Source organism: Balaenoptera ricei, chromosome 11, assembly GCF_028023285.1.
Source record: "Balaenoptera ricei isolate mBalRic1 chromosome 11, mBalRic1.hap2, whole genome shotgun sequence".
NCBI lineage: Eukaryota > Metazoa > Chordata > Mammalia > Artiodactyla > Balaenopteridae > Balaenoptera > Balaenoptera ricei.
In genome coordinates, this window is record NC_082649.1 from 50,397,421 (window position 1) to 50,423,985 (window position 26,565).

General features: G+C 44.5%; 1 protein-coding gene and 1 long non-coding RNA gene across 2 annotated transcripts in view; one reads left to right on the top strand and one right to left on the bottom strand.

Annotated features, from left to right (window-relative positions):
• Window positions 1-13,641: 13,641 nt before the first annotated feature.
• LOC132375305 (translation initiation factor IF-2) lies at window positions 13,642-14,165 on the bottom strand. The gene is given in 6 exon segments (XM_059940577.1): window positions 13,642-13,699; window positions 13,701-13,759; window positions 13,761-13,930; window positions 13,933-13,956; window positions 13,959-14,069; window positions 14,072-14,165. Coding segments are annotated over 6 exon segments (516 nt in total).
• A 98-nt stretch (window positions 14,166-14,263) lies between these two features.
• The window catches only part of LOC132374067 (uncharacterized), a 207,700-nt gene continuing 195,398 nt past the window's right edge, over window positions 14,264-26,565 (top strand). The window contains exon 1 of the long non-coding RNA XR_009505578.1: window positions 14,264-14,325. This is a non-coding gene — a long non-coding RNA (uncharacterized LOC132374067). The remainder of the gene's footprint in view (window positions 14,326-26,565) is intronic.

Consider the following 26,565-nt stretch of genomic DNA (forward strand, 5'->3'; position numbering starts at 1 on the left):
GGAGAAGTCACTTCCATTCATACAATCTGGTTCAATGCAAGTCTACGCATTTGGTACAAGAGCTATTCTGCAGTGCACTCCACATAACACGAGAGGGGAGACTCACCTGGTCACGGGAGTGAGTTACCACAGCTGTGAGCACAGTTTGCATCATGTGAAGGGTTTTAAGAACTGGTGTGGGTTATTCAGGGAGGTTAGGGAACATTCTCATTTGGTAATACTTAAGAATAGAACCAATGGATTCTCATTGTTTGGACATAGTTAAGTGAAGAGTTGCTTAAAGACAATGGAAAATAGAGTCTTTGGATGTTTGAGGTTTGACACAGAAAAGCATATACTTAGTTTCATGGCAAAGGACTCAAAGGAAACTTTAGAATGAGTAACACTATAAACATAGAAGCAAAAATGTGCCGCATGTTGAAGGTATGGATTTTTCTTTTTTTCTCCTCAACAATAAATTTGTTGGCCTCTGATATTCCAATGCATAGCTGATGGTACAGTCGGTCAGCTTTGGTTGAAATCTGATAACTGCCTGGCCCATAGATTTTGCTCCTACTTTAACCAGCTTTGGAAACCTTGCTTGGTGTCCTCACATGTGGCCCAAGGATATTTATAGTTTGCTCAGTGACCTTGGAACTCTTAATTTATTTTTTAAATATTTATTTATTTATTTAGGCTGCTTCGGGTCTTAGTTGCAGCATGCGGGATCTTTTTAGTGGCAGCATGTTTGCGGGATCTAGTTCCCCGATCAGGGATTGAACCTGGGGCCCCTGCATTGGGAGCTCAGAGTCTTACCCACTGGGCCACCAGGGAAGTCCTAGAACTCTTAACTTAAGAAGCAACAAGTACATCTAATGACTCACCCAGTCCTGTTGATCATACTTTCTAATTCTAATTTAGATTCCAGTGCTTTCTCTTCCTTTCTGTGGCCACTTGACTTATTAAAAATCTTATTTCTTGCTTCTGTTACTGCTATGGTATCTTAGTTGGTTTCCCTGCCTCCTAGTCTTATCTTCTCCATAGAGTTGTCATAGAATCTCCTACCTCTTCTTAGTTGCAACTTAAAACACCACCACATCCCCCCTACCCCCGGCATGCGTGGTGTAACGTCTGGGCCCCTTACATGACATGGAAGTGCCTTCGTGGTCTGGATGCAGCCAACCTTTGCATCCCCCACTCATTTCTCCTATACATGCGTGGGTGCCTGCAGTGTGCCCTGTCACTCTCAACCTCCACGCCCTGTCCTGTTGTTCCCTCTACCTTGAAAATTACACTCCCTCCCTTTTATTCTTCCTTGATAAGCCCTCTTCAGCCTTCCAGATTCAGCCCTGCCATCACCTCCTCCCTGACCCCCGGGTTCCCCCAGCACCTTGGGCTGGATGTCAGTCTCCCGAGCTCCTGGAGGGCTAGAGCTGTGTCTTGCATTTCTGTATCTCTGGTCTCTTTATTTAGTGCCTGGACAGGCCTCAGAAAGGCTTGTGGAATGAATGGATGAATGCATGAGGTAGATATTTTGTTCTCTCTCTCAAAGAAGATATGAATGGGTAAGTCTCACTATACACCCCTGAGAGTTTTGGACTGTGGTTGAGCAAAAGTTTTGCCCTTGTAAGAAGACCACGGTTGGCCCTGTTTTGGGTTTTAGTCAAAATCTAGACTTCTGACTACACAAAAAGTATAGCGCCATGGAGTCCCACCATTCAAGCATATCGAGGGCAGATCAGGCCCCTGCAGCTGGTCCAACCCACATAGACAGGCGACTTAACTTGATATTACATGCACCCTGGAGTTTGGGAAAGGCAGGTGAGGGCTGCAAATTGGGGCAGAAGTATCCTTTATCAGTGCGTCCTAATATACCCACACTAGAATCCTCTCTATGGGATGAAAAGTTTCAAGGGATCTTTCAAGGCTGGATCCATTAAGATTTTAAATTTGCAATTAAAATGGAGTCTAATAATCCCTAATGTATATTTATAAATGTGATAAGTAAAAGCTTGAGGTAATTTTATCATTTAATCCCCACAACAACCCAAAGGTATAGGAACTATTATTATACCCATATTACAGATGGGGAAATTGAGGCCCAGAGAAATTTAATAATTTAGGTAACTTTCCAAAGTCACACATTTACTGATGGTGGAGTTAGGATTTGAAATTATATTGTCAGACATCAGAAGCTTCTACTCTTCATTAATCACCTCTCTGAAGCTTTGCCACCAGGGAAAGAAATGTGCACATTTTCACTTCTTTTTATTGATACTGTGTCAACAAAAGCATATGAAGTTTTAACTATATAAACAAGCTAGCAAGGTATGAAGCATCAAATATTTAAAACTAAGAATATGGAATAAAAGTAAATATGTAGGAAAAATATAATTCTTCTAGCTGTGCAAGGCAGGGTTTATTATTCACAAAGTAATGGTGACAAAACTGAGATCAGAGAGAGACCAGGCTGATTTGTCCAAGGTCACAGAGTGGCCGACGTGGGATAGGAAGAAGAGCCATCTTATGCTGAAATCCTCCCAGGGCCTCAATTGCTGGACCCTGGCAAGTCTCTTACTTAAACTTGTAATGGAAACATAGAGGATCAGTAGGCTTAATGCCAGAAATCCTACTTATTACTCAGCATAGGATTAGAAGACAAGGTTGAGTCAATGATTTCCGCCACTGAAAGCGAACTGCTCTGGTATTAAAATGAGCTACATGCTACAACATGGGTGAGCCTTGAGGACATTATATTAAGTGAAATGAACCAGTCACAAAAGGACAAGTAGTGTATGGTTCCCCTTACATGAGGTACCCAGAGTAGTCAGATTCATACAGAGAGCAGAGTGGTGGCTGCAGGGGCTGGGGGAGAGGAAATGAGGGGTCAGTGTTTAGTGGGGACAGAGTTTCAGTTTTACAAATGAGAAGAGTTCTGGAGATGGATGGGGTGAAGGTCGTACAACCACATGAATGTACTCAGTGTCACTGAACTACGTACTTAAATATGATTAAGATGGTCACTTTTGTGTTATGTGCATTGTGCCACAATTAAAAATAATTTTTTGAAATGAGCTAGCTCGGTTCATCAGTCAGGGTCCAGTCAGGAAAGCTGACACCACCCCAGTCTTTCAGATTTAAGGGGTGTGATAGAAGGTGTCAGCTATGGGGTGGCGGCCAGGGGATGCTGAAACTAGGCAGAGCAGGAGGCGGGTGCACCCCAGGGCTGCAGGTCCACAGGGGAGGGTGTGTTACCTAATCCCAGAATCGGGCTACACGGTGGGGGGTGGGGGTGGGTGCTGCCCCAGCGAATGGCTGGGGGTGGGGGCAAGAGGAAAGGGAGAAAGCCCCCAGCCCCCCTCTTGCACCCTCTGCTTTCCACAGCCTACCACAGACTTACGTTAAGACCGTACGCAAGGGAGTCCAGACATGTCATCTCCTGTGACACATGCAGAGCAGGGCATGCAACAGACATGGTGAGGAATGGGTGTCAGAGGAAGCTGGCAAAGCTCAAGCGCACAGGCCATGAGAGACGTCTTTCCCCATCACTGAAAAAAGCTCTTCAAATTTCTGTAAAAAAATTTTTAAAATCTCCCTACACTGACTTTCCAACATGATGATGCTCAGTGATGCTGGTTCATCTCAATTAAATTAACTTACCTTCTACAGGTTGGACACATTCAAATAGAGTCAGAGGTTCAGCTTTGGGTATCACTCAGTGCTTCAGAGACTGTCTCTCGGCGATCAACTCAAAGTCATCCTGAGCTGAACGGCATATATTTCGTTTTGTTTTGATTTCTGTTCGTAATGTGTGAGCTCAGATGGACCACAACTCCTACTATTCCTTCAAACTTGGCTCAGAACTCACTTCCTTCTCCCTTCCCTCACCCAAATCTAGGTTAGTGCGCCTTTTCTTTGCAACCTCAGCACCCGAGTTTACTTGGAATCTAATACCTATAACAACTGTGATTTGTCGACTTGTCTCTTCGTTTTGCATAAGCCTCTAAATTACTTGACAGCAAAGACAGTATGCATATTTGTATATATATATTTTTGCCACACATATTTGTGTGTGTGTGCGTGTGTACTATTGAATCTCCATCACTAATTAACAATAACCAAGGCAGGGCCAATTACATAGTAGGTACTCAATACATGTTCTTGAATGAATGAATAAACTATTATATTTGATGAGTAGGAGGAATAGGTCTGAGCAGGCACCTGTCGGGACCTGGGAACCAAGGAGTCAAAGCTGCACATGAGCTGGTCGGCACTGGTGCTGAGGAAGAATAGAGCTGCTCAGGTAAATCTTGAAGAATAAGTAAGGCTTGGTTTTAACAAAGAGCTTTGTGAATCTGGGTTTTGAAAAATTCTGATAAGACAATCAGAACTGTGAAACTGGCTTCAACAGAGATGTCAGGGCTTGGAGATAAAAGTTTGAAAGTCATCTTCACAGGTGGGCTTTTGAGAGGACTCATGATGTGGCAGCTTGTTTCTTCCACCGATGGCTACAACAGGGTTTCCTCCTGTTCTACAGCTTTTTCTATCTAGTACCTCGCTCCTTTCTTCCTCATTGACAGGTGGCGTGTATGCAGCCTCCTTTTGAACCTGGGTGGGCCTTTGTGTTTGCCTTGACCAACAGCACAGCAGGAATGACACTGTGATTAAGTCACAAAAATGCCCTGTGCCACTGCCTCCTTCCATTAGGCTCTTTGCTTTGGAATCTGGCCTCCATGCTGTGAGGAAACCCAAGTAACCTCTGGTGAGGCCCTGGAGTCCAGAGTCCACCCCCAGAGTGAGCCCAGCTGAGCTGTTTGGATGACGGTGCCCAGAGCACGTCACAGCCACCCAGCTCTGTGTGCACCACAGGTGTGCGAGCAACACAAATGGCTATTGTGCTGTAGAGCATTGAGTTCACTGATAATTGATATACATAGGTGTATGATCGTGAAATGAGTCAGGCAGGCCTGGGTTCACGCTCTGATTCTGCCACTACCAGGGTGGTGGCTTTAGGCTTGTTACCCAGACTGTCAGAACCCTGGTTTCCTCGTGTATAACATGGGGCTTGTAATGGCTCTGCAGAGAGGTGTCATGATCATTAAAAGAGATGCTACCTGTTGACACCTAATGCTCTGCTGAATCTCTCTGGTGATTGACAGGGATGCTGTTTCCCCGAGATGAGGATGTTTGGTGAGCTCTCTGAAGAAAGGACACATGGAGAGCAGGTTGCTTGAAGATGGGGAGGAAAAGAAGAGTGAAAAAGATGGTTGGTGAGGGGGCAGTCAGAGGACGAGGAGGGAATCAAGACCGAGGAGCTTCCTGGGATGTTTGGAGTGGAATACAGGACAGCTCAGATCAGGAGCCAGAAAGGCATTGATTTAGGCAGTAGAGTGATGACCAGTGACATGTAACACAACTGTGCCCACAGAGCACAGGGCTGACAGCCTGTACACTGAGGGAGAAGTGAGAAGAAGTAGTTTGTGTTCACTTAGGCCTTAATTTCCAAGCTTGTATGCTACTCCTAAGAGACATGAGCACCATTGTAAACATATAAATCACCCAGTGAAATTTCCATTTCCTCACCACAAGTGGTCCTTCTCTTTTCTCTGGAGATACATCGAGATGAATCTTGCTGGTCATCACCCACATGATACTGGTTTTCCTTATGTGCTCATTTGTTATGTTTATTGCTGTCTCTGTGGATTGTTTCCTGTGTGTTTTGTATTTACATTTAAATTCCTGGCTCCCCCAAATGTCTTACCTAATTATGACTGTAGTTTTACATGTTACTTATACTCTGGTTCCAAAGTGAAAAGCAGAGTTACAGATTAAGGACATGATGACCCAGACACCAATGGCCATGTCTAGAAATAGGGGAAGAGACTTGCTATTTGTTTAAACTTTTAATTTATATTGGAGTATAGTTGGTTTACAACGTTGTGTTAGTTTCAGGTGTACAGCAAAGTGATGTAGTTATATGAGATTTGATATTTAATAGATGAAAATGAAAGCATATCATTCCAAACTAAAGAGGGTTTCCCCATCACTGGATTATTGGATGCTTTCATTGTTCAATTAACTGGTCAGAAAATATCTACTATTGTTATCTCAGAGTCTTTGAGCTAAAAGGAATTATAGTTTCCTCGATTCATAAAAAAAGGAGATGGAGACTGAGACAAGGTCCTTGTGCAAAGTTACAGTTATTTACCCTCTTGCAGTGGTTCAGTGACATTGATAGAAACATGTGATCACGGGAAGTCCATGGTAAAAGCCTAGTTTCCAAATTGCCTATTCTTGTTTTACTTTTTTGAAGACTGAATTTTCCAAGATGAGATGCAAAGTCATTTCTAAGCCTTCACATACAAGGTTTTTAATATTCCTTCTCAAACATTTACTTAGTGGCTACTTTGTGCAGGGCACTGCGTTAGGTGGGTCTTCTAAAATATACTATGCAAGAGAATGAAAGATAATTTCTGATTTAAAAAGCCAAATTATGAAAATGTAATATTTATTAGGCACCTGTAAGATAAAAGGCACTTGCTGGAGCATCACCTCTGCCAGCTTTACACCTCCGTGAAATTTCTGGTTTGCTCAGTTGATGTCTGTCTGATGCTAATGGGAGCCAGGGGAGGGATGTGATTCCTGAGAGCTTTGTGGGACGAATGTTAATTCTGACCAATCATGTCTAAGACCCGGTAAGTTAGTTCTACAATTGAAGGGAGTGGGGCTGGCAGAGCTGATGGTGGCCTGGGGACCACCAGGACCAGTGAGGGATATAAGAGTTGGGAAGAGGAGCTGTCCAGGGTGGACTCCCAGAATTCTCCCACCACTGGGGGCACCAAGCAGCAAGGGCGACTGGGACACAGGATGTGGGTCTGGGGCTGATCGTGAAGCAGAGGTCATTTGGGGGATTAACACTTCTCCACTTTTGAGGGTTCTTTCCAGGCATAGGGAGTTCAGGATGCACTCCTGGCGTCTCTCTACTCTCTTCCTCTCTCTGCTCCAGGAGAGGTGTGTGACTGGATGGATTTGTCTGTCTGATCCAGGTGTTCAGAAATAAGAAGCCCATTTGCTGACGGATACCAGCTCCTTCCTCCCACCTAGAATTTATCAGTAATAAAGGGGATATTTTGACACTGGTCACGTCTAGAACCAACTCAGTGAAACTCTCATTCTGTACAAGAGTCAGGAAGACAAACAGACCCTCTTCCTAGGCAGACTTGCTCCCATATTGCTGGGGCCTCTGCTCTTAAAATTGCAATCTCCTGGAATATTTTTAGGTGACCCAGAAGTTAAAGTTCAGAATCCCTGGGATTCTTTATGTTCATAAACTACACCTAAAAATTTAGCCAAGAAACATGTGTGTGTTTGAACAAGTGAAGGGTAGAGGAATCCTCCAAACATTGTCTAGAACAACGACTGGGGCTTGTGACTTGATCTTAATTAGCTGTGTGGTTAGGCAGGGCATGCGTAAAGCTATGTAAACAGGTAACTTTAGACCATTAATGAGGGGAGTGAATATTTTCTTCTTTCATTGTCACTCTTCCTGCTCCCTTCTGAGCTGGATTGGTATGAATCATGAAGAAACTTGCCCTCAGTTTCTGAAGGAAAGGAGAGCCTGGGTGATGGGGCTCTTAGGTGCCTGAATGTCAGGACAGTTCTGAATGGCTTCTGAGCTCACGGCCAACCTCCCGAAAGCCTATTGTCTGAAGTCCCCTGGAGTTTCTTTATTTATTGGTTTCAGTTGCTAAGAAGTGACCATCCTCAGAAGTGAGGCTGTTGCCCTTGGCTACACATTTCTTTATGGGCATAATCTTGCATCACATCGTACCAAACTGGCAGCTGAGCAAAGCACACACCTTGATGAAATGTTTTCCTGATGTTGGCCTCCTGGTATGAGGTAGGTTGTGCTAATTCACCTTTTCAATCAAAGGCAAGGGCTGACACTGTCCTTGAAAGGCTGACACTTCCCTCTCAAGTAGGAATTTGCTTATTTTTGCTCTGAGATGTGTCAGTTAAAATCATGTCCCCTGAATAATCTTTTTCCTGATCATATCCACCTCACGGGGTTCCTGGGAGCCTGCCTGGTGGAGGCAGTGTGTTGTGATCGTGGGCGGTGGTGCTGATTTTCTCACCTTGGAAAAGGGAAGGCTCCAGGGGGCTGGTGCCTGTTTCAAATCACGTGTATTTTTGTCCCCTCTCTGCCCTACCCCACTCCCTGCCCATTGATTCCACAGATCAGATATTCACATTCAGTGTAACTGTTGAGTGCATTTCTAGTTTGAATTTCATTTGCTATCTTCTGGCACCTTGACCTCTCCTTTGTTTGCATCTCATCTTCCATTTTGGGAGGGATGTTCAAATTTTGATATTTATTTTCAACACAGATACCTTCTGAATTTATGGAACTTTCTCTGGTACACCAATAAGATGCTGGAGATGAGGTATCTTTTTGTGTCTTCTACCCCAAATCCATTTGCAGTCTTTTGTCTCTTTTTCTTAAGGCAGTTCCAAATGCACCCCATGTCTGCTGCTGTTTGAAAAGGCTGTAAAATTCAAGCTACGTGATTATGAATACTATGAAAAAGGTTTTGACAACTTTCGGTGGCATTTAATTCAAGTTAAATTCCTCTCATTCAAAATAATAAGCATAATGTTACTTATTATGTAGATGAGGTGGTGAGGCAGATGTTTGTCGTCTCAGCGCATTCACTGGGGATTAATAAGTACACAGGCTGAGCAGGGGGGCCTGGGTTCAACCTGGGAATTTGAAAAAGGGTTGAGGAACACGAAGGATGATTACCCTGGAGCTGCTCTGTCCAGTACGGGGGCCAGCAACCACATGAGGCCGTTTACATTTAAAGTAATTACAATGAAATAGAATGAAAATGAAAAGTTTCTTGGTCACGTTGGCCATCATTCAGTCACTTACTGAAGAGCACAGACACAGCACGTTTCTGTCATTGTAGGCAGTCCTGTTGGGCAGCGCTGGAGCACAGACACAGCACGTTTCTGTCATTGTAGGCAGTCCTGTTGGGCAGCGCTGCTAACCATGGGATTGTTAAAACAGCCAGGGATGCTTATAGATTTCTCTCATCAATGGGAACTTTATCTGTAAGGGTTCTGAAAGCTTCTCAGAATGGGTATAGATCTGTAAAGAGCCAAGAGGTGAAGTAGTTACCATCAGGTTGCAGCTGTTTGAGTGCCACCCCTGTGTCCCATGGGCTACGCTAGAGCCGTGCTTCTCAAACTTGAAATGTGCAGACATAGCACTTGGAGAGCTTAGAGTGCAGATACTGACTCGGTAGGTCTGGGGTGGGGCCTGAGAGTCAGCGTTCATAAACCGCTCCCCTAGAGATGCTGCTGCCTCGGTCTTGGAGACGACACTTGGAGAAGCACAGGTTGACAGCACTGATTCCCAATCTTGGCTATACATCGTAATCAGCTGGAATGTAAACACCACTGACACCTAGATCTCAACCCCAGAGGTTCTAATGTAACTTGTCTGGGCAGTAATCTGGGCACTGAAGATTTTAAAAAGCTCCCCAATTGATTAATATTTGAGAACCATTGATGGAGGTAAAACAAGTCTATTAGGTCTGAGGACCAGAAATACTGGCCTCATCTGGAAGTTTGTTAGAAATGCAGATTCTCAGGCTTGAACCCCATGCTGCCAAGTCCCAATCTGCCTTCCAGGGACACTCGCCAGGGGATTTCATGTACTTTACAGGTAAGAACTACTGTACCAGGTAGCCTTTATTTTTTTTTATTTTTTATTTTTATTTTTTTGGCTGTGTTGGGTTTTCATTGCAGCACATGGGCTTTCTCTAGTTGCAGCGAGCAGGGGCTACTCTTTGTTGCGATGCACGGGCTTCTCATTGCGGTGGCTTCTCATTGTGGAGCATGGGCTCTAGGCGCGTGGGATTCAGTAGTTGTGGCACACGGGCTCAGTGGTGGCGCACGGGCTCTAGAGTGCAGGCTTAGTAGTTGTGGCACACGGGCTTAGTTGCTCCGCGGCATGTGGGATCTTCCCGGACCAGGGCTCGAACCCATGTCCCCTGCATTAGCAGGTGCATTTTTAACCACTGCACCACGAGGGAAGTCCCCAGGTAGCCTTGAAAAGTAATAATTTATTGATCTGTGTACCTGTGCTTTAAAGAAATTCTTTAAAGCAACAAGTTCTGTTAGTTCCTAAAAATATTGGAGCATATAATTTAGTCCATTCCTATGCCTAATATTGAAGCTTTAATAGACTGTCATGGCACAGACACTAACGTGATGGTTTCTGCTTGCATTGTAACAGAAAGTATCAATAATCCCAGCAGCGTGGGCACTGGACTTTCACATCTTAAGTAGAAGGTCAAGAATAACCACGTTTTTTAGGAATTAGTTCCACATGTTTGCATAAAATTTATTTTTCAAGATAAAGTGTAATTCCCCTTTTAGGTTAATTCCTTTTAATTTTAGAAAATTGTATACTTCTAATTCATTAACAGAGATATACAACATAGGTAGATTCTTAATTGATGTAATTTTTCATCATGCAACACTTAGATCTCAGATCCTCAGGGGTTGGGGGAGAGTGAGAAGGGATTATAATGTCTTGACCAAAACAAAAATGTGTCTAACATTGTGTTTTCCTGATAGGTCTTTCTGAGTGGTATTTTAGAGGTACAGTGCCAAAGAATTATAATGGAGAAAGGCCAACTATGCTATGAGTTAGAGCAGCACTTCTCAGACTTAAACGTGGTAGGAAACACTTGAAGATCTTGTTAAAAGGTAGACTCTGATGCAGTCAGTCTGGGGCAGGGGCCTGAGACTCTGTATTTCACACAATACAGGTGTTGGGACGCTACCTGTCCATCGACTACATTTTTGAGTAGCAAGGGGTTAGATGACTCTTCCAGGATACCTTCTTGTAAACTCTCATTTCAGTGACTCAGAAAATCAAGTGGCCTGGTATAAACAATAATAAGGGTGATTTTGTTGAACGTGCTGATTTGCTCATTTGAATCATCCAAAAGAGAGACATCAAGAGGTCAGAATTGTTCATAGACCCATCATTAATGGAAAGCTCATGGGGAAATGAAGTCATTTAAGGCAAAAGGAAAATAGTAACATAAATACCTCAGATGACTACCAGGGCAAAATTTTCAAAATGTTGCAAGCTGTCTGCATGCTTGAAGTAGCAATTTACATGCATAATTAGGTGCAATCAACAGTTTTGAAATGTAATATATTTTCTGAGCCCATATTTACTTATGACAGATGCAAAAAAAAACTGTGTCCCCCCCAAAAATAGAAGGGCAGAGAAAGGAAAAATACTTGCCTTTGACAATGGGAATCTTTACAAACTCTTGCCTAAATTTAGAACAAATTTAGTTGAAGTATTGGATCTTTGTTTTGATTTACTCTTCACTGAAGTTCACAAACACATTTTGGAAGTAACAAGCATGTAAGAATAATAACTTTCCAGTCAGCTCTTCCAGCTCCTGTTGGAACTGACATGTACTTTTTATTTCTACACTGTAAAAGGAAAATCTGTCAAATTCAAAACTTTATTGCACAGAACACCATTGACTTTCTTCCTGCCTTCAGAAGGGGCTTCATTTTTTGAAGATGCCAAATATCTTTTAGAATAATTTATAGAAAGAGATTAATTAAACTAGCAATTTCTTCTCAGATGAGTGCTCATGGTGAATTTCTGTCATCTTACTATTTTCAGTAAAACAGGCACTGAGTGCTCCTTATGCCCTAAGGCACTCTCCTAAGCTCTTTACACAGGTCATCGAATTTACCATTATAAAAATACTATAAGGATTGATTGATTACCGTGTACTGGGGAGGAAAGGGAGAGCAAGTAATTTTTTTTTAAAACAAATATTATTTTTCTTTTTTTCTTATTTATTTATTTCTGGCTGCGTTGGGTCTTCTTTGCTGCGCGGGGGCTTTCTCTAGTTGCGGGGAGCGGGGGCTACTCTTTGTTGTGGTGCACGGGCTTCTCTTTGTGGTGGCTCCTCTTGTTGCGGAGCATGGGGACTAGGCACGTGGGCTTCAGTAGTTGTGGCACGCGGCCTCAGTAGTTGTGGCACAGGGGTTAGTTGCTCTGCGGCATGTGGGATCTTCCTGGACCAGGGATCCAACGGTGTCTCCTGCATTGGCAGGCAGATTCTTAACCACTGCACCACCAGGAAACTCCGCAAGTAACTTCTTTAAAGGCACAAAGCTCTGTATTTTCTTGGCTGGCACATTACTACATGAAAGGTCATAATGTCATTTTAAAAGTATAGTGAATGTCAGACTAAAGCAAGCTCATGTTATTTTGAACAAGTTCCCAATTTAGAAAATGAGCTTGAAATCTAATTTTTCATAATTCTGAAGAAAAAGAATGAGTAATTTCATCCCCAAACTTTTCTTTCCAAAAGCATGTTCACATTGCATTATCTAGATTGACTGTCTGCACTGATGAAATTAAAGTGGCAATTAATTTCTATCACACTTAGAGTCAGAGATTAAGCAATTGCATTGAAGGATGGGACTCATGCTGTGTTCTTGTGTAACTGCATCTATTGGGACAGTGTGTCTTGAAATTGTCGAAGTTGTCTTTAATGCAAAGCAGTCAGGAGATGAACAACTTAACTTTCTAGTTTCAGGAGGCAATTGTTGCTGGAGGAAGAAAGCTAAGTAAGCTCTGCTAAGAAATGCACGGAGAGTTCATTTATCTGCTGATCCATTTGGGGGCATTATGGAACTCAAAGCCCAGAACAATAGGCTCTATTTAACATTAAACAGCTTCTTAATAATCCGTTATTTCTCTCCATAGCTGCCGGAAGGTCCCTCGGGAGTGCAGAGTCGCTGTAGCAGTTCCCGTGAAGTTGTAAGCTACTCCCCAGGACCAAGTAGTGTTAAATATAGAAGTCACCCTAATCACCTGACTGTCGGAGAGCCCCGTGTAAGAATTCCCAAGTCTACCCTTGCCATCTCCATCTGTCTCTCTAGATTTGCAGACGCAGCTCACCGCACCGCCTGGGGTCCCCGCCGGCACCTCCCGGAGCCCTGCCCGGCGGAGTACGCCCTTCCAGCGCAGAGGGCTGGCCGGGAGCTGGCGCCAACCGGGGCACCTGGCGGCCGATGCCTGGCCGCGACCCCTCGCTCTCCCTCCGCCTCCCCCTCCGCCCCTCTGCTGCCGAGCCTTACGAGGAACTCCGCTGCGAGGCGAGACTCGAGTCCTCGCCCTGGGCGCGGGGCCCCACCCTTTGCGGGTGCCGCCCACGACTGGGCCGGAGGCAAGGGTAGGTGAACTGCTTGCCCGGCCTTGGCCGCCGCTTGCTCGGTCCTAGTCCTCAGGCGCTGGCTGGGCGGCGCGGGAGCGCGGGGATGCACACGCGCGCGGGAGGGGTGACCCCGGGGACACGTGCGGCCGCGGGAGGGAGCGCGGGAGGGGCCTGGGGCCGGCGTGGGGGTGGGGGTCGCCCGGGGTTGAAGTGGGTGCCCCGGACGCCAGCCCTCTGCCGGCTCCCCTCCTTCCAGGGCTCCGCCGCCGCCTGGCACAAATCGGAAAGCCTTGCCTTCCTCGGCTGGAGCGGGCAGGGTGAGGGGTCGGTGTCTGGTCAGCGGGCGGGAATGGTAGATTTCACTTACACCTGACCCGCCCCACTCCTGTCAGTTTCGCCGGCAGGTCCCAGCAATGCGATTGTTCTTCCAGTAACTTTGTTCAGAGGCGGAGGGGAGGGGAGACGCCGAGAGGCCCCCGGAGAGACTGGAAAGCGACAAGGATCGGGAGGCCCAGCTGGGGAGGGAGTCCCCGGGCGGCCCCGGGGCTGGGCGCGTGGATGGGAGGCGTCGCTGCCGCCGCCTCCGGGATGCGCTCGGCTTAGCGGGACTGCCGGGGGCTCCTGAAGGCCACTGCTCCGAGGACGCGCGGCCACCCGCTGCTCGCGCTCCCCGGGCCGGCGCCGCCGGTGCCGGAGCCGAGCGGCGAGCGGAGCTGCGGGGCGCGCGGGCGAAGGCTAGCGGGAGGGAGGGCGCGCGGGAGGCGGCTCCTCCTCGGCGAGCCATGCGTGCCACCGGCAGCTGAGCCGCCGCCGGCGCCGCTGTCAAATCTGCGCTCCGCTTTTGTCTTGTCCTCCAGTGAATGGGAAGATGGAGATGGATGTGGAGGGAGTTTCTCCATGCCCGGAGCCCATCCCCCGCTCCCAGGGGGCTGGAGGAGCCTGCCAGGCGCCGCCACAGCCGCCGTCGCCGCCGCAGCATCCGGCTCCAGATGATCCGCCCGGCAAGAGTGCCGGCGCCGAGGACAGCGACGATCCCGAAGCGAGAGCCAGCGGTGAGAAGGACGAGAGCAAGGTAGGTCCACCGCGTTGGCGCTGTGACACCTTTTGAACAAAACCACGGAGCTCTGGCAGCGGCTGTCACTTTAACCCCTGCGCTCCCCCACCCCCTTCCCTCGTCCGGGAGGTGGTGAGGGTTGCAGATGTAGGGAAGGCGTAAGATGGAAGGGAATCGCTGGGCGACAGTGACTTTCTGAACGGGAAGGCGCGTGCAGAAGTCCCTCCTGGTTTCCGTATTCAGTGTTCGTGTAGAGAAAAGTCTTCTGGTCCAGGCAACGTGATGCCGAGTGGAGCGCAGCACCCCGGGAGAGGGAGATTGAGAGACCTTTGCTCGCCCGCACCGTATAGCCACAGCTTATTTGGATGATCTAGGTCAAGGGGAAACATATGTCTTCAGGAGCTGCCAAGTGGCTTCTGAGACTCCTTGAAGGGAGGTGACATCAACCTAAAGATGACAACAGTGGGAGCAAAGTTTGGCTCTTTTGCAGAATGGAGAGCTCTGCCTAAACCAGCTCTAAGCTGGAGCTCCTGCTCCTCCCCTGGCATCCTCCTGCCCGGGAGGGCAGGGGCCAGGTGCCTGGCACCAGGTGAGGTCTGGAAACCTTTTGAAGCCCTGCTGTGTCATTGTAGCCCCGGGGATAGTGGCTACTGACTGTGGAGAGAGGAGCTCCTCAGGTAATTGGGTTCCAGTAAGAAATAGCTCAAATGCCATTCTCTGGTGCTGATGTTTTTTCCTGTTGAGAAAATTGTAAAGTAGAGGAAGTGGCGTAGAAAATAATGCCTTGGTGTGATATTCTTGGAGTGTATTTATTGCAGCTTGGTCTCTGAGCAGGGTTTTCTTTCTCCATATTCACTTGGAGTTGAGTTTTGTGGATGCTAGTGCCGGCCAGTTGTATCTCTGTGAAGTGTATACATGTGTTTGTTAATGCATTTTGGAAGTGGCTGTGAGTGTTGGGGAAAAGCTGGTTCAACAAATCAGAACTAACCAAAGAGGAGTCAGCTGAAGTACTTTCTCACTGTGGCTCACTGGAGGAAGCATGCAAGGAAGCAGCCACCGTGCCTGGTTAGGAAAGCGAGTCATGACATGCTCCTCCTGGGAGGTTGCCTGGGTTTCTGCTGGACCTTCCTAGAGGTGCTAGTGGACTAAACAGTATCCCAAACATGTTGGGATCACATTGAGTGCCGCCTCTCTGTACTTGGGGACAGGCTCACCTTAACAAGATGGTATTTGCAAATCCTCAAAATTGTTTTGCGTTTGGATACTGAGCTAAGGATTTAGATTGTGGTTTATCTACCAAGATCAATATTATAACTTATATGGCATTCTACCAAGGAACTGGCATTTGAACACACTCTAGACTGGGCCGGGGTGATGCACACAAGATTTACATTGCCAAACTATGAGGAATTTTAATATTCTAACATCCTCAGCTTTTCAGTCGCATTTGATTTCATGAATATTTAATTCTGTCATGACTGCATATTTACTACTTTAAATGACTGCACCCAGTTTAATGAAATAACCGTAACTAAGCATCGTATTACCTAATTGAACTTTAAATCTCTTTTGCAAAATAGGTGTGGGCAATCATTAAAATATACAGCAAGTGCTGCCATTTCCACGTTGTTGGTTCATATGCCCTGAGCATGAGAAATTTCTGCCATCAGCAAAAAATCTGTGCTTATTTGTTTCCCGTTGATGCACCACGCAGACTGTCTGATGTTCTGTGGGTTGTGAGGAGTGAGGAAGCCAGTGCATGACAAATACTAGAGCAGGTGAAGAAAGGATGGACGGAAAGTGGGTTGATTATATTTCGTTAATTAGCATGTACAGATAATTGAGTATTCCACTGATGTGATTGGCTTTCTGTATGTCTGCAGTTTCTTGCGGTGGAAACAAAATACTACTTTTTTTTTTGCCTCCAGGTGTTTGCCTTAAAAAATTATGTTCCTCCTTCTCTCCACCCAGAAATCAGCTGTGTTAACCCTTTGCTTGTCTCTGCTACTCTCCTACCGGTTCTTCTAAGAGTCTGAGGATGGTGGCTGTGTCTCAGACTTTAATAACTCTTTTTGTCTTTGATGGATACTAAGGCAAGTTATACATTGATTTTTCTTAGCAAATCCTGGTTTCATTAGTGGGAAGGCCTTTGGGTGTCTGATCAAATTATTCTACTAAGATATAAATGGAAGACAAACTGGGATAAAGTGGAATGTGGTTTCACCAAGCTGTTTGGGGTGAAGTTAGGGAGATGATCACGATAGGATATAAACACAGTAATGTACAAATGTAATATTTTGGACTGTTATGTTTGTTTCTTACTCACAAATGTAATAAAAAATGAATTTTCAGTACTATATTATTTATCTTAAATCTCCCCTTCCCGCAAAAGTGTCAGGGCATATTTTTCCAGATTCTGGTTTGGGGTCATGATTTTATTTTCTCTTGAGTTTACCCCAGTTATCTTCTTGGAAAAAAAATTGGAGCTTAGTGCCAGATCAGCTTGTCTCCTAAATTGCAGGTTCATGTTCATATGTCCTCAGAAAGTCTCTGAAATAGGAAGGAAGTTTAGAAACCTGGATCAGTCAAGGGATTTTTTACGCCTGAGTTTCATGACGTGACTGGTGCTTTCTGTTCCTAGAATTAAAATGCCTGATTCTTCTCTAGCAACTGCTCTTCAGAGAGATGCTATAGCAGCTACATGCTGTGTATGCTTTGATTCCAAGAATTGGAGAAGACCCTAAATCAACCAGTCCCCTGGGCTTTAAGGCAGTCTTACCTTAAACCCTGTGAAAGGCAGTCTCCTCTCCTTGCAATGACAGGCAAAGACAATGTGATGACCCCCTGTGGGGACCTAGTGAGATGTTTCCTCACCCATGATCTCAAGAACTTCTTCCTCATATCTGAAAAGAGGTTCTCTCACCTGGACAAACTCCTTTCTTCCAGTCTTGCAGGTGAAGATTAAATGGTCACTCACCTTGAATAAGAGACCTCCAAATCCTTGAAAGTGTTCTCAACCATGGATTGGACCATCCTCAAAACTTTCTTGCAGAGTTTCCTTAGGCCATCACATTCCATCCTTTTAGTGACGTTTAAAACCATTCTGAAATGCTTTGCTTGTGCTCAGTAACTCTAAGATGGGTATTTCTGAAACTTTGTTTGGAAAAGTTTTTTTTAAAGTTCCTTGTGTTGAGGACTAACACCCCAGTTTCTTACTCCATCTGTTATCAAGTTGCTTTCACAAATGTGTGGGTTCTTCCCCGACCCCAGGTGAGTGATGTATAAATGATTCTTTCTTGTCTGCTTCAGCTTCATGCATTCTCCCTTTTCCTGCCTCCCTCCCCCCCCATTTTCTCTCTCTTTCTCTCTTTCACACACACACACCACTTACTGTGATGTTTTTTATAGAAGTGTGTATTAATGGCACAACTATGAGGTATCATGACCAAACTCTCTTTTGTGTTCAGCTCTCATTAAAGCCTTGGTCTGCAAGATATGTTATTCTTGTGATTTGGACTAGAGAGATCCTGTGCTGTTGCTCCCAGTGATACTTCACTGATAGACATGACCCAAGATGCTCACCTGCCTGCATCCCATCAGTGACACTGTCCTAAACCATCAGTCTCACAGAGGATGCTGTCGGGAGTCTCTCATCCAGTTCATTTTTGAAAGCCTTTTATTTTGAAATAACTTCAGATTTATAGAAAAGTTGCAAAGATAAGACAAGGAGTTCCCATATACCCTTTACCCAGCTTCCCCTAATATTCACATCCTACTTAATCATGGTGTATATATTACAATAAAGAAATTAACATGGGTACAATACCGTTAGCTAACCTCTGTCCAGTTTTTGTTGAGTGAATGTGTAACATATCATTGTTTTTCATTCTGTCCTCCTAGGACTTAAGACTTTCTTTTTTTGTATACCTGAAAGACTCTATGAGAGGGTATTTAAGAGCCAAATTTAACTTCAGGTTAACTGTGCGCCCTGTTCCTGGCGGGTGGGCAGCTCCCGAAGTCAGAGGCTGAGGTCCTGGGGCCCTGTACCGCGCTGCCCTGAGCCCTGTGGGAGTTACACCTTTAGCAAAGCTCTTGAGTGCTGTGAACTTGTGGGGAGTGATAGTCTTCTTTTTTATTTTGTCCTGAAAAACATTTCCTGCTCCACGTTAAGACAGGGTTTGTCAGTACACAGAGGACAGCAGAGTCTCAAGTGGCAAGTAGAGGAGAAAAGGCGATTGATAAAATCAAGACAGTTCACTCTGATGCCTAAACCCTTGGGTGTTTGTTCCTGGCATGAAAAATAGCAGAAGCCCTTTCCTTTCTGCATCGTGCTCACCCAGGGAACTCTGATTTCGAGCACAGAAGCAGAAACTTGCCCATATTAGGCAGGATGCCATTGTGATCAGTGTTGGCTTTTTGATGAACAGTGAAATCACAAATCATTTGGTCTTGGCTCTGCCTTTCACTAGCTACTAACCTCAGAGAAGATCCTACCCTTTTTTTTTTTTAATGTGAGTTTTTTTTTTTTTAATTATTATTTATTTATTTATTTATTTTTGGCTGTGTTGGGTCTTTGTTTCTGTGCGAGGGCTTTCTCCAATTGCAGCAAGCGAGGGCCACTCTTCATCACGGTGCGCGGTCCTCTCTCACTATCGTGGCCTCTCTTGTTGCGGAGCACAGGCTCCAGACGCGCAGGCTCAGTAGCTGTGGCTAACGGGCCTAGTTGCTCTGCGGCATGTGGGATCTTCCCAGACCAGGGCTCAAACCCGTGTCCCCTGCATCGGCAGGCAGATTCTCAACCACTGCGCCACCAGGGAAGCCCGATCCTACCCTTTTTAAATCTCAGTCTCTTCATCTGTAAAATAGGATAATTATAGGGCCCACCACCTATTATTTTATGGCTTGAATGAGGTAAAATATATAAAGTTCTTGATTCAATGCTTCATAGCTACTGACCACTCAGTAATTGTTAGTAATAACTGTGATGATTATTATTGCTCTTGTGGTCCAGGGTTCTGAAGAGGAGAATGAGTTGGGGCCAAGTTCACCTAGAATTTTCAGTTTCCCAGAGAATTGTGGGGCTGGAAATGATGCAGACACACTGTTCTACAATCAAACCAGGTTGGTGCTCCTTGGTCTGACTTTACCCTATGCGCTTTGAGATGTTCCCAGTTCTTTTCCTGGTGGGCAGGACCTTAGGAAAGAATTATCCTTTATCCTGACTTGTCAATAGACTGTTCCTTTCTCATCAGGAAAACCAAGGAAGACCAGGATGGAAGGCTCCCGCCTCCTGGCCCAGGTCCCAGGGGTACACACAGGACATTAATAAAGCAAGTGGATTGCCCTGCTTTTACACATTACATTTATGACTTCTTAGAAGAAGTAGGTGGCAAACTTTAAGACTTAAAAAAATGATTGAGATAAAAAGTTGTATCCTTTAGGGCTCTTTGGTTGCAAGCAACAGAAACTGACTTTAATTTGAGCAAAAACATATTTTATTATAAGGCAATCATGGAATCAAAGGAAAAGTGATAAAAGTGGTTTTGGGGAAATACGGAAGCCAGGGAGTCTCAGAAGATCTGAGTAGTAGAAAATGATGAATGGTCCCTTGAGGCCACTGACATAAGAAGAATAAATTCCAACCTTTTGTTTTTCGCCTTTCTGTCACTCTGATGAGCAGAGTCCATGGAAGGTTATCTAACTGGCCTTGCTTGGGTCAGATGTCTGTTTCTTGGTCAGGGAAGAGTGGACATCCACATAGAACGTTCTGGTATATTGTGTCCTTTGGAAGAGGTATAGTTCATGGGGGAGGAAATCAAGGTACTGTTACCAGACCAAGGAGAATGGATATTAAGGGCAAAATAGCCAGTATAACTTCTCTTCAGGGGAGGTTGGGGGGAGGGAGAGAGAGTGGGGAGAGAAGAAAAAAGGAGAGAAATAGAGGGAAAGAGAAAAGGAGAGAACCAAACAGACAGAGACAGACAATGAGCTTATCCAAGAAACTGGAATATTTTTTGGCACTAATTTCCTACCATTTGAAAAGAAAGAATCCAGAGTAAATGATGACTTGCTCCTTATTCTGATTTGCCACGTGAGATCCCCAGAATTAGGAAACCATAATGGAATACATGGCCTACCGAGTCTGGACCCTGCCCCCCACATTTTTACTTGGGAAAAATTGAGGCACCATGACAAGTGATTTGCCCAAACACAGAGCTGGCACTTGAAGGCCCTTTAGCCTAAGACATGGAGTCTGCTTCTGAAATTCATTCTTACTTTCCCCCCTTATAAAGTGAAATTAATGATACATTTCACATCTGCTGAGCAGATAATCTGAGGATGAATGTGATAGGGCACTGATGTTTTAAAACATAGACCTTCTATGGGACTCTCATGTCATTAGAATGGATATATTAACATTTTTTTTTGTTTGCCCCTAAATTAAAGCAGGTTGATTTCCTGCTCAAATCCCTACAGCTTTTTCTTTGACTTTGAATCTACATGTCAAGGTATCTCTGTCCTCATATTTAGATCTTAGGTCCTACGGAAGGATGCACCCCAGGCCGTGTGTTTCTCACTGTTGGGTGACAGATGTTCAACTCCTGGGCACACGCACTGTTCCAGCACCAGGCCTGGCACACAGTGGGTACCCGGGAAATAGCAGGTCCATTGAACCCTGCCTGGACGTGTCCATTCAGCACATCAAGCCCTTCCTTAGATGCTGGATTGCAAAACTGAAAGAGGGAAGCCCACAGCTTCATGGAGGACACACACCTATACACAGACCCTGATGCTCTAAGGAGCTGAGGGCCACAGAGAGGTGAGAACAGGAGCTACTTGCACGGAGGCTGCGTGGAGTGGAGTCTTGGAGGAAAAGGAATGCTGGGAATGTAGGGAGGGTGTCCGTGGTCAGAAGGGCTGAGAAATATTCAGAAACTCGTTGTGGGGTCTACGGAGGTTTGGCTGGAGGTGTATTTCTTGTGGAGGCCACATGACAGGGTGGCAGGAAGTTTGGACGCCCTCAGATAAAGAGTAGGTTCAGAGTAGGTTTAAGAGTATACATCTGTGTAGCCACCACCCCAAACAGGATATAGAAGGTTTTCATTACCCCCAAAGGGTTCCTCTGTGTCCCTCTGCAGATAATCCCCTCACCCCACCTTTTCCATAATTTCACATAAATGGAATCAAATAGCATGTAGCCTTTTGCATCTGACTTCTTTTGCTTAACAAAATGTATTTGATATTCACTCACCTTGGTGTGTATCAGTGGTTGCTTTTGCTTACTGGGTCTTATTTCGTTGTATGGATGTGTATTGTTTATCCATTCACCGGTTGATGGATATTTGGGTTCTTTACAGATTTTTGGCCTTTGTGAATAAAGCTCCTATAATTTTTTTCTTTTTTTTTTTTTTTTGTGGACTGTATATTTTCATTTCTCTTGGGTGAATTCCCAGGAATGGGACTGCTGGGTCGTATGGTAAGGATGTTTAACTTTATAAGAAGCTGCCAGTCTCCTTTCAAGAGCAGCCATTGAAAATGTGCTGAGACCGTGCATTTCCACCATCCACGCGTGAGAATTCCAGTTGCTCCACATCACTGTCAACACTTGCTATTGTCAGTATCTTTAATTTTTGTCATTCTGGTAGGTGTGTAATGATGTCCCACTGTGGCTTTAGTTTCTTTAGTTTGTTTTTCCCTGTTTACTAATGATGTTGAATATCTTCTGTGACTATTTGTTATCTGTATGTTTCTTTGGGGAAAAGTCTGCTCCAATCTTTGGCCTATTTTTAAAAAATTGGGTTGTTTGTATTCTTATTATTTTGATACAATTTATTATTTTCACGTAAGTTTAGGCTTCAGAAACCCTGGTAGAAGTTTGAAGAGATTACAAAGCAAGGGACATTTTTGAGTTTCTTTTCTTGAGGGTTGTTGGTGAACTAACATTTACTGGGCGTTTATCCTGTGCCAGTCATGGACGAAGGTAGATTCAGATTGGGTCATCTCATTCCAGGCTCCATAGCAACCCTGCAAAATAACTTATTATTAGCCCCGAGGTCACACAGTTAGGATATGGCAGAGGAAGGCCTCAGATTTAAGTCTGTCTGACTCTTACTCCTTCCACTTCACCAGGTGTGACTCAAGGTCTGTTCTCCACAGTTTCCCCTTAGTTTCCCAGCCCAGTCTGCTTGCACTGCTCTGGGTGTTGTAAAAGCAGCCCTCCGGGGAAATAACACTGCTGCCACTGATGTGCAAATCAGAACATTGAGCTTAGGGCAAAAGAGTGCTCCCAGTTTTATTTCAGTCCTGAAAAAATCCTATCCACTTCATAAGGTAGAAAAGTGAGAATTCTCCAGAGACATGGAAGCTTTGAGGTATCATTTACCTGTCAGGACCCAAGGATGTCCCTCTCTCTCAGCTAAATCTCGGTGCTGTGGGTACCCAGAGGGCCAGGGTGGGGCTAAGCCCTGAGAATCAGAGCTCAGTTCAAATCCCTGTTTTGTTTCTACGGGCTGGAGGAATATGGGCAAACCCTGTGAAGGCTCTGGTTTGGATTCTCTTATCAGTAAAGATGATGGAGAAGACCCCCCTTACCACACCTGAGCGTTGTGAGGATTGAATTAACCAGTAGGGGGACCAACTTGCTCCATCCCAGGAAATCCTGGGTCCCAGGTAAACCAGGACAGTTGGTCACCCCGATTACAGGATACCTGTAAAGTGTCTGGACCCTTACAGACTCTCAGAGCTGTCACTGTTTAATGGGCTTTGGGGCATTCTCTCCATGAGTATGAAAATGACTTAAGGTGTTTCAGAACTAATGAGGCCCTGTGAAGGATTCCAGGTTCTCCACATTGGCTTAAAAAATAGTTAAAGCACGGTTGTGGATTTGAATTGGATGAATAGCATCACCTTTCCAAGTAAGTGGCTGTAGGACTTTTCAAGGCAGCTCCCCAAGGCCTCCAACCAGGAAGTAAGTGTGCTTTAGAAAGTGAGCCCAAAAAGTCTCCCTGGCTGGAGGACCAAGGGCTCTTTCAAGGACGGTCTGCATTGGCAGGACAAGAATCACCCCAGCAAATAACTTTTTAGAAATCGCATAGTTGGTAGGGTTTGTGTCACAAAGAATCAGACTCAGTGTTTCCCAGGAGGTTCTCAGTTAGGAAGAAACTGCTCTCGTTCGGAAGACAATGGGACTTGGGTGGTGTGACTGTGAATCTTGGCTCTGCCCCTTCTAATGGACCTCTCAAAGAGTCACATTTTCTTTGAGCCTCAGGGTCCTCAACTGTGAAATGGGGATAATAGTTTTACTTTTCTAAGTACTGTCTGAACTAGAAACTCAAATTTGATAGTACTTGGGCAAAGCCTTTTGTAAACTCTTACACAAGTCTGAGTGTGAGTGTCTGTGTGTGTATATGTGTGTGTGTAAGTCTCTCTGGTTTTGTGGGATAAGTGAGTTCCCCCATGATTTTCTGGGACCCTGTCTAAGAAATTAAGCAAACAAGTATCTCATTGGAGTTAAAGGTGCTGGGAGTTGGGGTCCATAGGTGCATGTGGTCTTTCTGGGAAGGGTGCCCTCAGGTGGCACTGGGTGGGGTCAGGTGTTTGGAAGGCCCACGGGGCTGGGTTTGGGCTGTGATGTTCCTCTGGGGACATCGCTGGCTGACCCAGACAGCTTGTCCTCTTGCCACTCTGTCTTGCTTATTCTTTGGATGACGGTAATACCAGCCTGTGGCCAAGACATTTCCCTTGACCACCTACCCCCTATCCCTTCACTTCATTCCTACTAAGCCTTCAAAATTCAGTTCAAGGAAGTGCTCCCTTATTAGAACCTTCTCCTGTCTACCCCATAGGTCAGGTCCCTGCTGATAGGGTACCAAACATTCCTTTAAAATTAAAAAAAAAATTTTATTGAAGTATAGTTGATTTACAATATTGTGTTAATTACTTCTGTACAGCAAAGTGACTCAGTTACACACACACACACATATTCATTTTTATATTCTTTTCCATTATGGTTTATCACAGGGTATTGAATATAGTTCCCTGTGCTCTACAGTAGGACCTTGTTGCTTATCCAATCTGTATATAATAGTTTGCATCTGCTAATACCAAACTCCCAATACTTCCCTCTCCCACCCCCCTCCCCCTTGACAACCACAAGTCTGTGCTCTATGTCTGTGAGTCTGCGTCTGTTTTGCAGATAATTTCATTTGTGTCATATTTTAGATTCCACATATGAGTGATACCATATGGTAAGTGTCTTTCTCTGTCTGATTTACTTCACTTAGTATGATAACCTCTAGGTCCATCCATATAGCTGCAAATGGCATTACTTTGTTCTTTTTTATGGCTGAGTAGTATTCCATTGTATATATATATACCACATCTTTAGCCATTCATCTGTCGATGGACATTTAGGTTGTTTCCATGTTTTGGCTATTGTGAATAGAGTTGCTATGAACACAGAGGGGCATGTATCTTTTTTTTTTTTTTTAATCAGTCATCAATTTTATACACATCAGTGTATACATGTCAATCCCAATCGCCCAATTCAGCACACCACCATCCCCACCCCACCGTGGTTTTCCCCCCTTGGTGTCCATATGTTTGTTCTCTACATCTGTGTCTCAACTTCTGCCCTGCAAACCGGTTCATCTGTACTATTTTTCTAGGTTCCACATACATGCGTTAATATACGATATTTGTTTTTCTCTTTCTGACTTACTTCACTCTGTATGACAGTCTCTAGATCCATCCATGTCTCAACAAATGACTCAATTTCGTTCCTTTCTATGGCTGAGTAATATTCCATTGCATATATGTGCCACAACTTCTTTATCCATTCGTCTGTCGACGGGCATTCAGGTTGCTTCTATGACCTGGCTATTGTAAATAGTGCTGCAATGAACATTGGGGTGCATGTGTCTTTTTGAATTATGGTTTTCTCTGGGTATATGCCCGGTAGTGGGATTGCTGGATCATATGGTAATTCTATTTTTAGTTTTTTAAGGAACCTCCATATTGTTCTCCATAGTGGCTGTATCAATTTACATTCCCACCAATAGTGCAAGAGGGTTCCCTTTTCTCCACACCCTCTCCAGCATTTGTTGTTTGTAGATTTTCTGATGATGCCCATTCTAACTGTTGTGAGGTGATACCTCATTGTAGTTTTGATTTGCATTTCTCTAATAATTAGTGATGTTGAGCATCTTTTCATGTGCTTCTTGGCCATCTGTATGTCTTCTTTGGAGAAATGTCTATTTAGGTCTTCTGCCCATTTTTGGATTGGGGTGTTTGTTTCTTTAACATTGAGCTGAATGAGCTGTTTATATATTTTGGAGATTAATCCTTTGTCCATTGATTCGTTTGCAAATATTTTCTCCCATTCTGAGGGTTGTCTTTTCGTCTTGTTTATGGTTTCCTTTGCTGTGCAAAAGCTTTGAAGTTTCATTAGGTCCCATTTGTTTATTTTTGTTTTTATTTCCATTACTCTAGGAGGTGGATCAAAAAAGATCTTGCTGTGGTTTATGTCAAAGAGTGTTCTTCCTATGTTTTCCTCTAAGAGTTTTATAGTGTCCAGTCTTACATTTAGGTCTCGAATCCATTTTGAGTTTATTTTTGTGTATGGTGTTAGGGAGTATTCTAATTTCATTCTTTTACATGTAGCTGTCCAGTTTTCCCAGCACCACTTATTGAAGAGACTGTCTTTTCTCCATTGTATATCCTTGCCTCCTTTGTCATAGATTAGTTGACCATAGGTGCGTGGGTTTATCTCTGGGCTTTCTATCTTGTTCCATTGATCTATGTTTCTGTTTTTGTGCCAGTACCATATTGTCTTGATTACTGTAGCTTTGTAGTATAGTCTGAAGTCAGGGAGCCTGATTCCTCCAGCTCCGTTTTTTTCCCTCAAGACTGCTTTGGGTATTTGGGGTCTTTTGTGTCTCCATACAAATTTTAAGATGATTTGTTCTAGTTCCTTAAAAAATGCCATTGGTAATTTGATAGGGATTGCATTGAATCTGTAGATTGCTTTGGGTAGTATAGTCATTTTCACAATATTGATTCTTCCAATCCAAGAACATGGTATATCTCTCCGTCTGTTGGTATCATCTTTAATTTCTTTCATCAGTGTCGTATAGTTTTCTGCATACAGGTCTTTTGGCTCCCTAGGTAGCTTTATTCCTAAGCATTTTATTCTTTTTGTTGCAATGGTAAATGGGAGTGTTTCCATAATTTCTCTTTCAGATTTTTCATCTTTAGTGT